The following is a 13,058-nucleotide window of genomic DNA, read 5'->3' on the forward strand; positions in this document are numbered from 1 at the left end:
GCTTATCTTTCCTAGTGGCTTTGGTCAGTTGTGTGCCTTTCCCCCAGTGGTTTATTAATTTGCTTTCTTTTAGTCCCCAGCCTCCTGACATGGTTCCTGCTTCCTATTTCAGTTCCCTCCTTGCCTGTTCTTTGTCTCTCCTCTAGGCAGGGGGAGGGGGGTCCTGCCGCTCTCACTGCACTTTCCTCAGAACTTTCTCCAGTTGCCATGGAATGTTCTGGTTTCAGCTTCCAGCCCTCCTGTTTAAAAGGCACCATCCAACACACCCTGCCTGCTTCTTTAGGTAAAAGCTAAGTATTCATCCCAAAGCATGGCTGTTTCTTGGCAAGTGACCCGTTCACACTTGCCATGAGGATGCCCGATCAGCATGCTGGGAGCTCACATTCTGCAGAGCTGCTGGATGCTGGTTAAAGATGACTGCCCACACCTTGCACTCCCAAGGAAACCACAAGGGACCAATACAGCCGTTCACCTTAGCTCCCCAGCGCTCTGACACGGTAATGGCCGGATCTCCCCTTTTAGTGCTTCCACTCTTACTGTACTGGCCTCCCTCACCTTACAGCTTCACCCACACATTGAAAGGACCACTCCTTAGAACTTCTGGTCCCAAACTCACCCTGTCTCAGAATGTGAGGCTATCTAAGTAGTCATTCAACTCACGTTTGTTACATAGTAGCCAGATTTATTCTATTTACAAATAAACAGTTTGTGCCATAATGAGACAAAAACTGGCTCATCAGTATAAACAGACTTGGAAGATGAAATTCCCTAAATTTAATGTGATGCCTAATTGTCATTTCCCCATAGTTAACTATGTAAGTGTACAGGTATAATTACCCTTGAACTCACTTATCATCACAACTAGCTAGTTACTGTCTTGAAGACAAAGTTCCAGATGTGAAAGTTTTAAATCTGAATTTTAAAATTTACATTTTCAGTATACAGGATTTCCTCTCCTTTCCAGATGATTCCTAATCTATTTTCTCTGACATCTTCTGCACTGGGATCTGCTGAACTTCTTTTGAATTCATCTCTCTTTTAAATAAAGGCATTTTCCTCAGCTACTTTATTCAGCTTCTCACTATTTCCTGCCTCACTTCTGCTCATGGGAATTCCTGAGCTGTCCCTAAATGTTTTGCAGCTGTCTGGTGTCTGCTGAAGCACTTTGATTGGTATTTCCATAGTATTAAAAATCCTCTTTTGCTCTGAACATGTGTGTACCATTTGGGACTGTACACTGCTCGCTTCACTGCAGATCAATTGCTACTGGCTTTACTCAGAAGTGCAGACCTTAAATTGGTCTGCAAATACAGGAGGTAACAAAAGACTGTGTTACAGTCGAATCTACTCAAACATATTTGGGTATATGTTAATTGGACTTGAGTCATACCTATTTGTTGAACATTCTCAGCTCAGGAACTGGTGCAGGTCTTGAGGCTACTGAAATCTTTCAGACTACTCTCCATTATTATACTCTTTAAGAAGGTTAGTCACTACTTCACATGGATTATAATATGAGCAGAAACATTTCTGCATAGCACTTGTGCCAGCTAATTCAGTCATATGAACCGTTTCCTTTTTATGTGTGTTCCACAGAAATATATATAACATTGCACATTTCACGCCATGGCACACTTGCAATTTCAGTTAGTAGCTGTCAGGTTTTTTGAGCTTTCACTGGAATTTTAATTAACTGCAACCGATCTAACAAGCAATTAATTCAGCATTCATTACTTGTTAGGTTGATTATTACTTAAATTTAGTTTTTAAAGCTTGCTCTATTTCTTGTTGAGAATCATCCCAAGAGAATGCTAACTCTAGCAGCAAGGATTCGCAGACTTGGAGACAGCACGATTTCCTCTGTAATCCAGACGTGGGTTAGTGATTTGTCAGCTTTCTCCTCTAGAAGCATATGAACAACTCTTGTTTAAAAATACCTAGGGTTCTCATAAAAAAAAAAAAGTGCTAATAGGGAGGTACATGATGCTACGAAAATTATGCAGAAAGAGTTATTTTAAAAAGGGAAAACTGCACTGTTTGCTTTTCTTCTTTTTGATCACTGTCCTCACTGCACTCGTGCTGTGTAGTCCATCTGTTGCATAGCAATCCACGACAAAGTCTGGGGAGCTGATGCTAAACTACAGAACTTTTTGTTGTTAAACTAATTTAACACAGTCTTGAAAGCCAACCTTTGATACTTAATCTCCCTTTTGTTCCCCTCATTTCTACACTCTGCCCAGTTTAACTTATTCTAGATTGCCTGAAACCAAAGCAACCTGAGCCATTCAAAACAAGATTGCCACATTAAGGATCTGGTCAAAATGGGAATACAACCAGGGATTCCATCTAATCCACACCCCATGAATTAGGCATCCATGCCTAACTAAGCAAACCTGACAGACAACTTTCTCTTGTAAAACATACATTACAATACAATGCAGGCAAGTAGCAAATGTTTGGTATTTACAGATTAATATCTAAACTACTGTGCTATCCCGAGAAAGACAACCTCTCCATAAATACTAAGCAAACTAGCATAAATGAGTTAATCCAGAAAGACAGCTAAGAACGGATGACCTGTATTTCTACAACTTTGAAAAGATACACAACTTTCTGTCTATTGCCTCAACAGTCAATTAAGATGTGAATTGCATCAACCAAATTCCAGGGTCGCTTCACCTCAGGCAATCAGTATTATGGCTCCATTGAAGCAGGGGTCCCCAAACTATGGCCCGCGGGCCGGATACGGCCCCCCACCCAGGGTCCTCAATCCAGCACCCGGTATTTACAGAACTCCCCCACCCACCCCACCCCACCCCCGCCGGGGGTTGTGGGGGAAACCAAGCAGCCGCAGATGACTTACCGCCACTTCATCCGTGCGCCGGCCCCCTGTTTAAAAAGTTTGAGGACTCCTGCATTGAAGGCTCAGTATTAGGGATCTCAAAAATCTTACATTTGATAGCGGGTTCTCAAAATCTCTTTTGTCCAAACCGGTGTGATAGTCATCAGCTCATTATAACCACCTTAAAAAGGTTTGTCGCCCCTTCAGCATGAGCAGTTCCTCCCTAAAGTACAATAATAGGGTTAATTGGCATTAGTATCAAAGTACAATTGGGGAGGGGGGGAAGGGCAAATTTACAAAATTGTTACTATTGGGAAAAAAAAAAAAACCCACAAAAAACCAACAAACCCTAACGGGAAAACCACCTTAACAGATTCTCTATATGCCTTTTACAGTTCCATGGCCATAATTCTTAAAATCCTAAGTACTCAGGTTGAGGTTATCATTTGATACAGATTGTTTTTCACTGGGCTGGTGATAATTTCTGAGAGGGTATGAAATTTCAAGAGCCTTGTTTCACCTGATTTAATTAAATCATGATTTAATTTCCTCCCTGTCATTCCACCTTTTGTAAACTCTGCAGAAATCCCACCACTAAGCCAGAAACGTAGTGCCTAGCAAGCCCACAAACACACACGTAGCATTACTGCAGCTGTTTGCCAGTATATTCCACAGCTTCTGTGATAAGGTGAATTACCAAAACCGCAAGTGCTGTACTACCAGAGTGGCTCAAACTAAAATGACCTTCTCAGTGCACTGTGAATAGACTCGATACCTACAAGTACTGGAGTTGTTTATCAGAATAAAAAGGAGGAAAAGAAAAAAGGAATTAAAAAATACTTAACTAGGCAAGCATGCACTGCTTAATTTTAAGAAGGGTCTTTCTGTGATTTTAATGAAGCATACACTACACAAGTTATCATGATTCATTTCATACTCAGTTTTCCCCACATATTTTACAACGGTAAATTTTACATGGTTATCCTATTCTCAACATACTTAGTTTGCATCTCACATAAGTAAAACTCTCACTCAACCTAAAATAATAGCTGTTTCAGAAAGATTTTCAGAATTTAGCCCATAATGAAGCAGCTTGTTTAAAATCAGTAGTTTGACAGAAAACACACTAAATGCATTAACTACTCAGCTCTCCTACTGAAGTGATCTACAGTTATCATACTCACAGGGCAGTGCTACCGAAACATGAAAGTTTCAATCATTCTGCGGCAACTGCACATTCCTGTTGTGCAAAAATAAAACTGAGGCACAAGTAAAGGAAATGACTTGTTCAAAATCAATGAGTCAGCAAGACCAGTGTGTAGAATATGGATTTCTGAAACTCATTTTTGCTACAGCACTCCATCATTCAGATCTTGCTAATGAGGTATGTGCCATTTCAGTCACATTCCTGTCATTGTAGCTTGATGAAACAAACATTCCTGTTTTTTCCAATCACTGATTCCATACTGTGTCATGCTTCTTAATTGTTTGATCAAACCGTCTTTATTTCAGATGCAGCTTTCCTGCATTTTCTAAACACCCTATGGCATGTTGCTTTCCTTACTAAAAATATTAGGAAAGTGCTTATGTTACATACTTTCAGTTTATCAGTTTGTAATCCATATGAGTACTTGATAATTAGTTTTTTCCCCTCCATATCTGAATCTTTATTCTGTGTTGCCTGACATAGTATGCAGTTGGGTGCCTGAGAGATTGACTCTGCAAATGTTGTGTAGGTTACAACCTTTGGAAATATACCCTTGAATCTTGCAGTTTATCTAGACTTCTTAAATGGAATTATCTCAATTTAAAAAACATACATATACATTTTAATTAAAAAAACAGCAATTCACATACTCCATCTTTCATCAGTGCCCACTATAAAGCTCAATTAACCTTTTGAGTAGATCTCAGTCTTTTGCATCTCCTTTCATTTTCTTTCAGGTTCCACTGGAGACTTTTTCCTCTTCTGACATTATATCCAATTTTCTATGAAAATTTACCTTGATTTTTCCTTTCTCTGCCTGCCTTTTTTATTATTTTAATAAACTTTTTATCATTTGCACTCCGTTTTCCAGTTTTGACTGCTGTTCCCAGAGGACATCATTTATCAATTCCCAATGATACACCTTTCAGTCACTTTCCCAGTTCTCACACCTAACTTCCCATGGTCATAACCACGCTGTTATCCAAGTACCACAATACATAAAGCATCTTTATGTTGAAAAATTCACAACTGTCATCACAGTAAATAAAAATAATTAGACTCTATTCATAACCCGGAAGCAATGTCTATTGAACAAGCCTTTCTGAAGCTTAAAAGAGGGTGCAGCTATAAAGTAATATGAAGTACTTTAAATATTCTAACCAATCAGAAAGTGTTAATTTGGCTAGAAAAAAAAAATCAGACAAATTACTTTTATTAATTAAACTCTTATTCCTTTCAGGTAATTAAGCACAATACTCAACACTGAGAGAAATTTTTAGGTGCTTAAATTCCCTGTGGGATCTTTGCTTGAGTAACTTTCTGGGGAAAAAAAAAAAAGGGATTTAAGAGCATATACTGAGCAGTTGTGCATTAAGAAAACTATGAATAGCTAAACAAAGAAAACAAAAAACCACCCACTAACTACATTTTCAAACCATGTATTTAATTGACCTCTTTGTTCATTCATCCCACACTTGGAAAAATAATTTTTACTTAGACTCAATACATGGGATTTGGAGTGAGTTTGTAAGAACAAGTTCTGAAGTTAACCATCATCTACTGCAAAAATAGAGGTGGCCTTAAACCCTGATTTGAGCATTCAGAATCTGCGTTTTTCGCAGATTTTTCTCCTGTTACTGATACGGACCACAAACACAGACTGATTGTATGGCCAAATTCAGCTGAGGCATAAACAAGTCCCATTCCACCTGAAGTAAGTAGGAGTAAAATTACACCATGACCAAATCCGCTACATCCTATGTTGAAAACAAATATTGTTCACAAGGCGTAATTAGAACACCATGAACAAATATGCAGTGGTAGGTGCATTTATATTTACCCCAGCTTAGATGAGCTAATATTACCAGGAATAGTAATCCCATTTTATTTGAGATTCGATTTTGGTAAGCTTATATTCACAGCTCCTATCATAAAGTTTATGACATTAAAGGCTGCTTTCTTGATTAAGATAAGACAAGCAGGATATAGCAGAGGCAGAAAGAGATAGCAAATAGCAGTGTGATTTCCATTGCAGTAGTGCGCACTCCCTCTCTCTTTTTTAACTGTAAATTGAGAAAGACTTAAGGATCTGTAACAATTCTATTACCGGAATTGTTATAAGGTCAGTTAAATTTTGTCAATTGTATGACACTCAGAATACTGTCTGAAGACATGGCAGGTGGTTTTGAAGTGTCATTATAACCAGTTTGGGCCCAGGAAAGTACATTTTTAAAACAAAACATGTTAAATTTTACATTTAGACATCATATAAAAACAGACTTTGTAATAAATTGAGACAGAAGGGCCTTCTGGGAAATGTTACTGAATACGGACAAAAAGGTGTCTATAAATGATTCAAATTCAGACACAATATGATAGGGAAATAAACTTGGAGACTCTAATATAAAAAAAAACTTAAATAAAATAGATTTCCTTATGTAAAAAAAAAGGTTTTTTTCTAAATCCAGCTATTCGGCTTCTTGTGATACTGTCTAAAGCTGGAGGTACTCGGTTCTTAAAAGTTTGAAGGGCATCATTAAAAAAAACTCCTTTATTTAATTAGCTTGCATTCAAGGGATGGTTACAGATACCCCTGAAGGCAAAGTGGCATGGCCTAGGCTCAGCTGAAAGGAGCCGTGAGAAAGCTTCGGTATGGAAGTCCTGGTTTTATAAAGCATCGGCTAAAGAAGGCTCTCCTACGGGCAGCTTAGCAGCTCTAACCAGTTCAGCAGGGCTCTGGGATCCACACGCACATCTACACACCTGGCGGTGAGCAGTACTGCAAGGACTATAAGGAAGACCAGGGCAGACAGAAGCAGGTCTCCGCGAAGGTCGAAGCGCCAGGTCCAGTTTCACCAGAGGGAAAGGCACAGGCCAGCTCCCCTCAGGGACGCCAGCGCCCATGGCTCCGTGCGCAGGCCTGCTCACACACCTGCCTCTCCTCCCCCCGCCGCACCTCACACACGGTTTCTCTCACAGACACCCAGAACCTCAGCCTCGCCAGCTGTCACGCTCGCTCCCAGCCCTGCAGCCTCTCTCACAGACCAGTACCTCAGCCTCACACGACCCGTTTCCCTCCCCGCACCCCCCAGCCTGCTACCATGCCACCTGCCACCGAGCGCAGCCAGCCCATGCCCACTCCCCACAGCTGCCTCTGCCTCGCTCGCTCACGCTTCCCTGCTCGCACGCCCTCACGCTTTCGCGCTCTGCCTTGCCCCCCTCTTCCCTCGCTTTCATGCTCTTCCCCTCGCTTTTCTCCCCCTCGCCCCCGGCGCCGCAGCCCGCTGCTGTGAGGCGGCCGCGCAGGGGGCGCTGCGGCGGCCCCTGCCCGGTCAGCGCGCGAGCTGCTCGCCGCTTTCCCGCCCGCCGCTGAGGCGCGCTCCCGCCACTTCTCGCGAGCGCTGGTCTCGCTCCCGCGAGCGGCCGCCGTGCGCCTGCGCGCTGCCGGGCCGGCCGGGCCTGAGGACGGGGCTGGTTCCGCGGTGGGCTCTGGGGCTTCCAGCCGCCAAGATGAGCGGCACGCTGGCGAAGATCGCGGAGATCGAGGCTGAGGTAACGCGTCGGCCTCGTCCCTGGCTGGGACCGGGCGAGGCACGAAGCGCCAGGCGGGGCAGCCGCGGTGCCTTCCCGTGAGGGGACGGTGCGGCCCGGCAGAGCCTCTCCCGGTGGTGAGTCCTCGGTTCCGTGCTCTTGCAGATGGCGCGGACGCAGAAGAACAAGGCCACGGCTCACCACCTGGGGCTGCTGAAGGCCCGCTTGGCCAAGCTGCGCCGGGAGCTCATCACCCCTAAGGGCGGCGGCGGCGGCGGCCCCGGGGAAGGTGCGTTGTTCCGCGGGAAGGCGTCGGCCGCCTCCGCAGAAGCGGCCGCTCCTCACGGCCGGCGTGCGGGGTGTGTGAGGGAAATCGATCTGACAGGGGTGGCCCTTCTCCGCTTAAATTGTGTCAGACTGTCTGCTGAATAAATCGGAGCAACCTCCTTCTCTCCTCTCGTCCTCGTCTCCTCTCGTCCTCCTCGGTGCACGACCTTAGCCGTGGTGTGCGGCCTGTCCCAGGGCTTTGGGGTGGAGCCTGTCCTGAACCATAAATGAAGGAGCTTCTGCATTTTGGCTAATAAAACCTTGTATTTCCAGAACTCTTAGGAGTTCTACAAGAAGCATCGTGCAGCAGCCACCTGTTTTTATATATAAAGGTGTGAATTTTCTAAGCTGCAGTGCTTAAAGAGAATGCTCTATCTGTACTCAAGTATTGCCCACTGGGAAGCCTTGTAGCTCACACTGCAGTGACAGGTAAACACCTTGGTGTGTTGTACAGACAAAGGGGTGCAAGACAATGTAGGTTGTGAACTCCCTGTTTCATACTTTCATCCTTCTTGTAGGGAAGCTTACCTGGCTTTCAATCGGGAAGTATTAAAAGCAATAGCAGGACTGCTGTCCAGAACCTTAAAAGATAGAAAATGTCCATCTTCAAGTGAATTATTTTTGCTCCTTATTTTCAGGTTTTGATGTTGCAAAGACAGGTGATGCCAGAATTGGCTTTGTGGGTTTTCCGTCAGTGGGGAAATCTACTCTTCTAAGTAATCTTGCTGGTGTATACTCTGAAGTGGCAGCGTATGAATTCACTACACTAACCACCGTGCCTGGAGTCATTAGATACAAAGGAGCAAAGATACAGGTGCGATCCTTTTTGGTTTGTTGAGGATAAATTGGTATATATAGATGCAGTGGTGTTACGGCTGAATGGTGTAGCATGACGTTAGTAGGTTAGAAATTGTGCTTGAGAATATAGTGGAAATGTTTCCATGAGGTACTGGTTTTACCCTGCCTTTCACTTTGCTCTGGGAAGAAGTTCCAGTAATAGTTCTCATATTCTCTTTGAGATGATCTGTTCCACTGTACCAATAGGGCACATGGGGTAGTACAATATATGAATCAAAACGGAAACAGTTTTGCCATATTTTATTCAGATTTGCGGTAGAGTCAGTGGTTTAAGAAAAAGGTAAAAGTAGGATATGTTGTTTTCTCCATGAAGAAAAATACTTTTCTCATGAGTTACCTTCTTTCCTCTGAACAAATAGCTACTTGATCTCCCAGGAATTATTGAAGGTGCCAAGGATGGTAAAGGCCGAGGACGGCAAGTCATTGCAGGTGAGTATATTAGAGCTGGAGGCAGCATCCTATCACTGGTTCACAGCTGTAGTACAGCTTATGAGAATGAATGGTTGAATCACTGTTTCTGCTCTCTATAAAAAGCTGAATTGTATGCTGGAATTGAGCTGCCTGCTGTGAAGCAGTAGCTGTTTTCATTTTGTTCTGTTTTCAGTTTTGGCTTTATGCATTTGCTGAGTTCGTGCTCTGCATTGACACTGCAATGGAAGTATATTACCAAGTTTGAAGTCAGATGTGGTCCCATAGTAAACAAGGCTGCTGTCTTCATTTCTTTGCCTAGCTTATTCTCATCAGTCTGGTGTCTGAATGTAGAGAGGAAGGAGGATTTTTACAGCCTCTGTGATTTTTAGAACATGTAAGGATCTGTCTATCAGTGATGCTTGGCCAGCACTACAAATTTCAGTCTTGTGCTGAAATTTAAAAATAAGCAATGTGCTGGCCTTCAGGGTTTGAATATTGTCATCGGTCCACTGAGCCATATTTTGTGTTGTTTTGACTCAAATTGTGGGAGCATACTTTTTTGAGAGATTACTTTCTTTTTCTGATTCTTAGTTGCTCGAACCTGTAATCTTATTCTGATTGTTCTGGATGTGCTGAAACCACTCGGTCACAAAAAAATCATAGAGAATGAACTGGAGGGATTTGGAATTCGTCTGAATAGCAAGCCCCCCAATATTGGCTTTAAAAAAAAGGATAAAGGAGGCATTAATCTTACAGCCACAGTAAGTTGGAAGTTTTCTTTAACCAAAATAAAAAAAATACTGCTTGAAGAAAGAGGCATTTGCAGTTAATGGCATGCCTGGGACCATTCCTGTGCTGCGACTTTAGAAGCTGAACTGCTTGCTGTACTGTGCTGTAGTCAGCTACTTTTCTGGGATGCTATCCATACCTGTCGTGGGAGCCCTGACCCACCTCCTTGCCCTCAAATCAGAGGCTTGGTCGCTTTCCAACAGTTAGAAGTTCCAAGGCCTAAAGGAGAGTGTGCAAAAACTGCCTCTTGTTAAAGCGTTCTTCTGGAGAAGATGCTCGGAGTTCCCGGCCTTTTGACCTGGACTACTCCTCATTTCCCATTTACCACTGAATCTTTAAAAGTGTAAAAGTAGCCAGAGTTACCAAAAACCAGAACTCTGCTCTGGGATCTAAGTATTTAACATGTAGTTGTCTGGGCACTGAACTAGTAGATATGTGGGTTTGCTTTGCAACTGGTCCCAGATTGACAGGAAACACCTGAAATGTCTGATTGCAGCCATCAGTGTGGCATTAGTGTAAAGAAAGCTGTTAAGATTTAAATGTTTTCCCTCTCCTGAGGCTAACTGCGTAAAATAATCAAGTCCAGTAACTTACCATGCAGTGATTTCCAGGTGATATGACATGATTTGACTGTAAACTCTTCCATTCCTTAATACTGTGTCTACGTACAGTGTCCTCAGAGTGAGCTGGATACTGAAACAGTGAAGAGCATCTTAGCAGAGTATAAAATTCACAATGCTGATGTCACACTGCGCAGCGACGCCACTGCTGATGACCTAATTGACGTTGTTGAAGGGAACAGGTACTGTTGGGACCCTGGCTTTGACATACCTGCAGTTTATATGACAAAGAAGTGTCTCTCAGCTTTGCTTCCCACAGAAGCTAAGCTAGCAATGTGGTATCAACATAGGGATATCCTTTTGAAAGTGTGATTTTTTTTTCTTTCCAATGAAGGTATTAGTGTACAGCTGCTAGGCTGCTGTAATGGTATTTCCTTCTCTTTGCAGGGTTTACATCCCATGCATTTATGTCCTAAACAAAATTGACCAAATTTCCATTGAGGAACTAGATATTATTTACAAAGTACCCCACTGTGTACCAATATCTGCTCATCATCGCTGGAACTTCGATGATCTGCTGGAGAAAATTTGGGACTACTTGAAGCTAGTTCGAATGTGAGTCCCAGTTGCTGCCTTCTGTGGAGTTAAGCATAAGGCTGAGACTGAAGAATGTTTCAGGAATGGATGAATGATGATTTTTTTATAATGGTTTTCTACTAGCTGAGAACTCTTAGCTTTCAAATGTTGATATCTTAAACATACTGATAAATGTTTACTTGTAAATTGTGAATTGTGCTCCTCTTGTCTGTTGTGTGACGAACAGAGTTTCTTAATAGTCACAAGTGCTGTTTTGAACTTGTAGGGGAATTAAATGAGGGCCTTGTGAAACCAAGTCCAAAGTACATCCTAAAAAAATGGCAAAAATGTGGAATTCCAACCAAACTTTGTGCAAAGTGGTGTATTTCAGAGGTGGTTCTTTTTTTAGCCTGCCCTGCATTCAGCCCTCTTAACAGAACTGAATTTAGTTCTTCATGTAGCATTTCAGATATTTTTACTATAAATTATTTTAGGTTTACTTCATACTTCTGATGCATTTCTTTGGATGAATTTATGAATGAATCTATTAATACTCATAATTCAGTAACTGTAGGCTTGTAAACTTACATCTCTCTACATGTGACAATATAAAATCTATAGACTTTGTCAGTTTTATTCCTAATATATATTGAGTTTTTCACAGAAAAAAAAAATCACGTCAGAACCATTATGCTGTAGATGTTCTTTTCCATCAGCCCATTCCATTCCTGTTTCATTGTCTTTTAAGCAGCTACAGAAAGCTCACTAGGTGATAAAACCTTTGCAGTTACAAGGGAGAACCTGCTGCAGCCATTGGGTACTCAGATGCAGCTTAAGAACACCAAACAATTTACAGACTGTCTGTCATCACTGGAGTAGTGGAACTTGGCACAGGCACCTAGGGATGACAGTGCAAATGGCCTATGAAATTTCATGATGGGTTGGAAGAGAAAAGGAGGTGTTGGTATTGACTGAATGTTCCATCTGCATTACAGCTACACCAAACCTAAAGGGCAGCTCCCAGACTACACCTCGCCTGTGGTACTACCTTACTGCAAGACCACAGTGGAGGATTTTTGCATGAAGATCCATAAAAATCTCATTAAGGACTTTAAATAGTAAGTATTATTGTAAAATAATTTATAGAGAATAGTAACTAATCTTTCTCCTGGTTATTACTTCATTCTCTTGTAAGAAGGGAAAACAGGATTTGGGTTTTTTTTTTAATGTTGAATGGAATAGATCTACCTATGGCAGTTTGTCCTGGATACATTTCCTCTATTGGGAAAATGCTTTTCTTTGTGTTTGAAAGTAGTGCTAGCTGCAGCATTACAGGCCGTTGTCCTGTATGCACCAGTACTTTGGATGACTTCATACTTTGTTTTGATCTGCTTGTACTCTGGTTCACACAGACCACTCATCCAGGTACTTGTGGGAGAATAAAAATAGCTCTTAAGCATTGCTTTCTGTATTAGCTTTGTGACAAAAATAGCTGTTCTGCTGTTTGCATATTGTATTTCTAAGCCTTTTAAAAATTATTTTTCTTCTCCTTTCAGTGCACTGGTCTGGGGTTCATCTGTTAAACACAATCCTCAGAAAGTTGGTAAAGACCATACTCTTGAAGATGAGGATGTTATTCAGATTGTGAAAAAATAAAGTTGTTCTCTCATGGTTTGCCACTGTGCCTGAAATTTGTCATTAGTTGTTAGTGGCAAAGAACAGGCTGTTTCTATAAAATCTAAGAAATGGGTAGTGGTTTGTTATGGTACCTTACTGGATAGTAAAACTGAGGTTTCTGGCCAACTTGTACTGCAGTGCCCCATTCTGGCAGAACTTAAAGATGAGAAACTCACGTTAAGTAACTTTCACAAGGACAAAAATCTTACAAGGAAGCTTTGATAGCTGGGATGATTCGGTGTTGCATATACATCTTTCCAGATTGGAAAAAAGCTCACAC

The 13,058-nt window shown here is 42.0% G+C and overlaps 1 protein-coding gene across 1 annotated transcript; it reads left to right on the top strand.

Annotated features, from left to right (window-relative positions):
* The first annotated feature begins 7,443 nt into the window (after positions 1–7,443).
* Positions 7,444–12,780, top strand: DRG1 (developmentally regulated GTP binding protein 1). Its single transcript, XM_056345001.1, has 9 exons — positions 7,444–7,601; positions 7,746–7,869; positions 8,546–8,721; positions 9,125–9,194; positions 9,768–9,937; positions 10,637–10,767; positions 10,973–11,140; positions 12,097–12,219; positions 12,658–12,780. The coding sequence occupies exons 1-9, from the start codon at positions 7,560–7,562 to the stop codon at positions 12,755–12,757; spliced, it is 1,104 nt and encodes a 367-aa protein (XP_056200976.1). The 5' UTR covers positions 7,444–7,559; the 3' UTR covers positions 12,758–12,780.
* The last annotated feature ends 278 nt before the right edge of the window (positions 12,781–13,058 follow it).

The sequence above is a fragment of the Falco biarmicus genome, chromosome 1 (genome assembly GCF_023638135.1).
Source record: "Falco biarmicus isolate bFalBia1 chromosome 1, bFalBia1.pri, whole genome shotgun sequence".
NCBI classification, from domain to species: domain Eukaryota; kingdom Metazoa; phylum Chordata; class Aves; order Falconiformes; family Falconidae; genus Falco; species Falco biarmicus.

Coding starts and splice junctions, on each gene's coding strand:
- DRG1 (XM_056345001.1), top strand. CDS start 7,560: ATGAGCGGCACGCTGGCGAAGATCGCGGAGATCGAGGCTGAG. Junction 7,870..8,545: donor CGGCGGCGGCCCCGGGGAAG/GTGCGTTGTTCC, acceptor CCTTATTTTCAG/GTTTTGATGTTGCAAAGACA. Junction 12,220..12,657: donor CTCATTAAGGACTTTAAATA/GTAAGTATTATT, acceptor TTCTCCTTTCAG/TGCACTGGTCTGGGGTTCAT.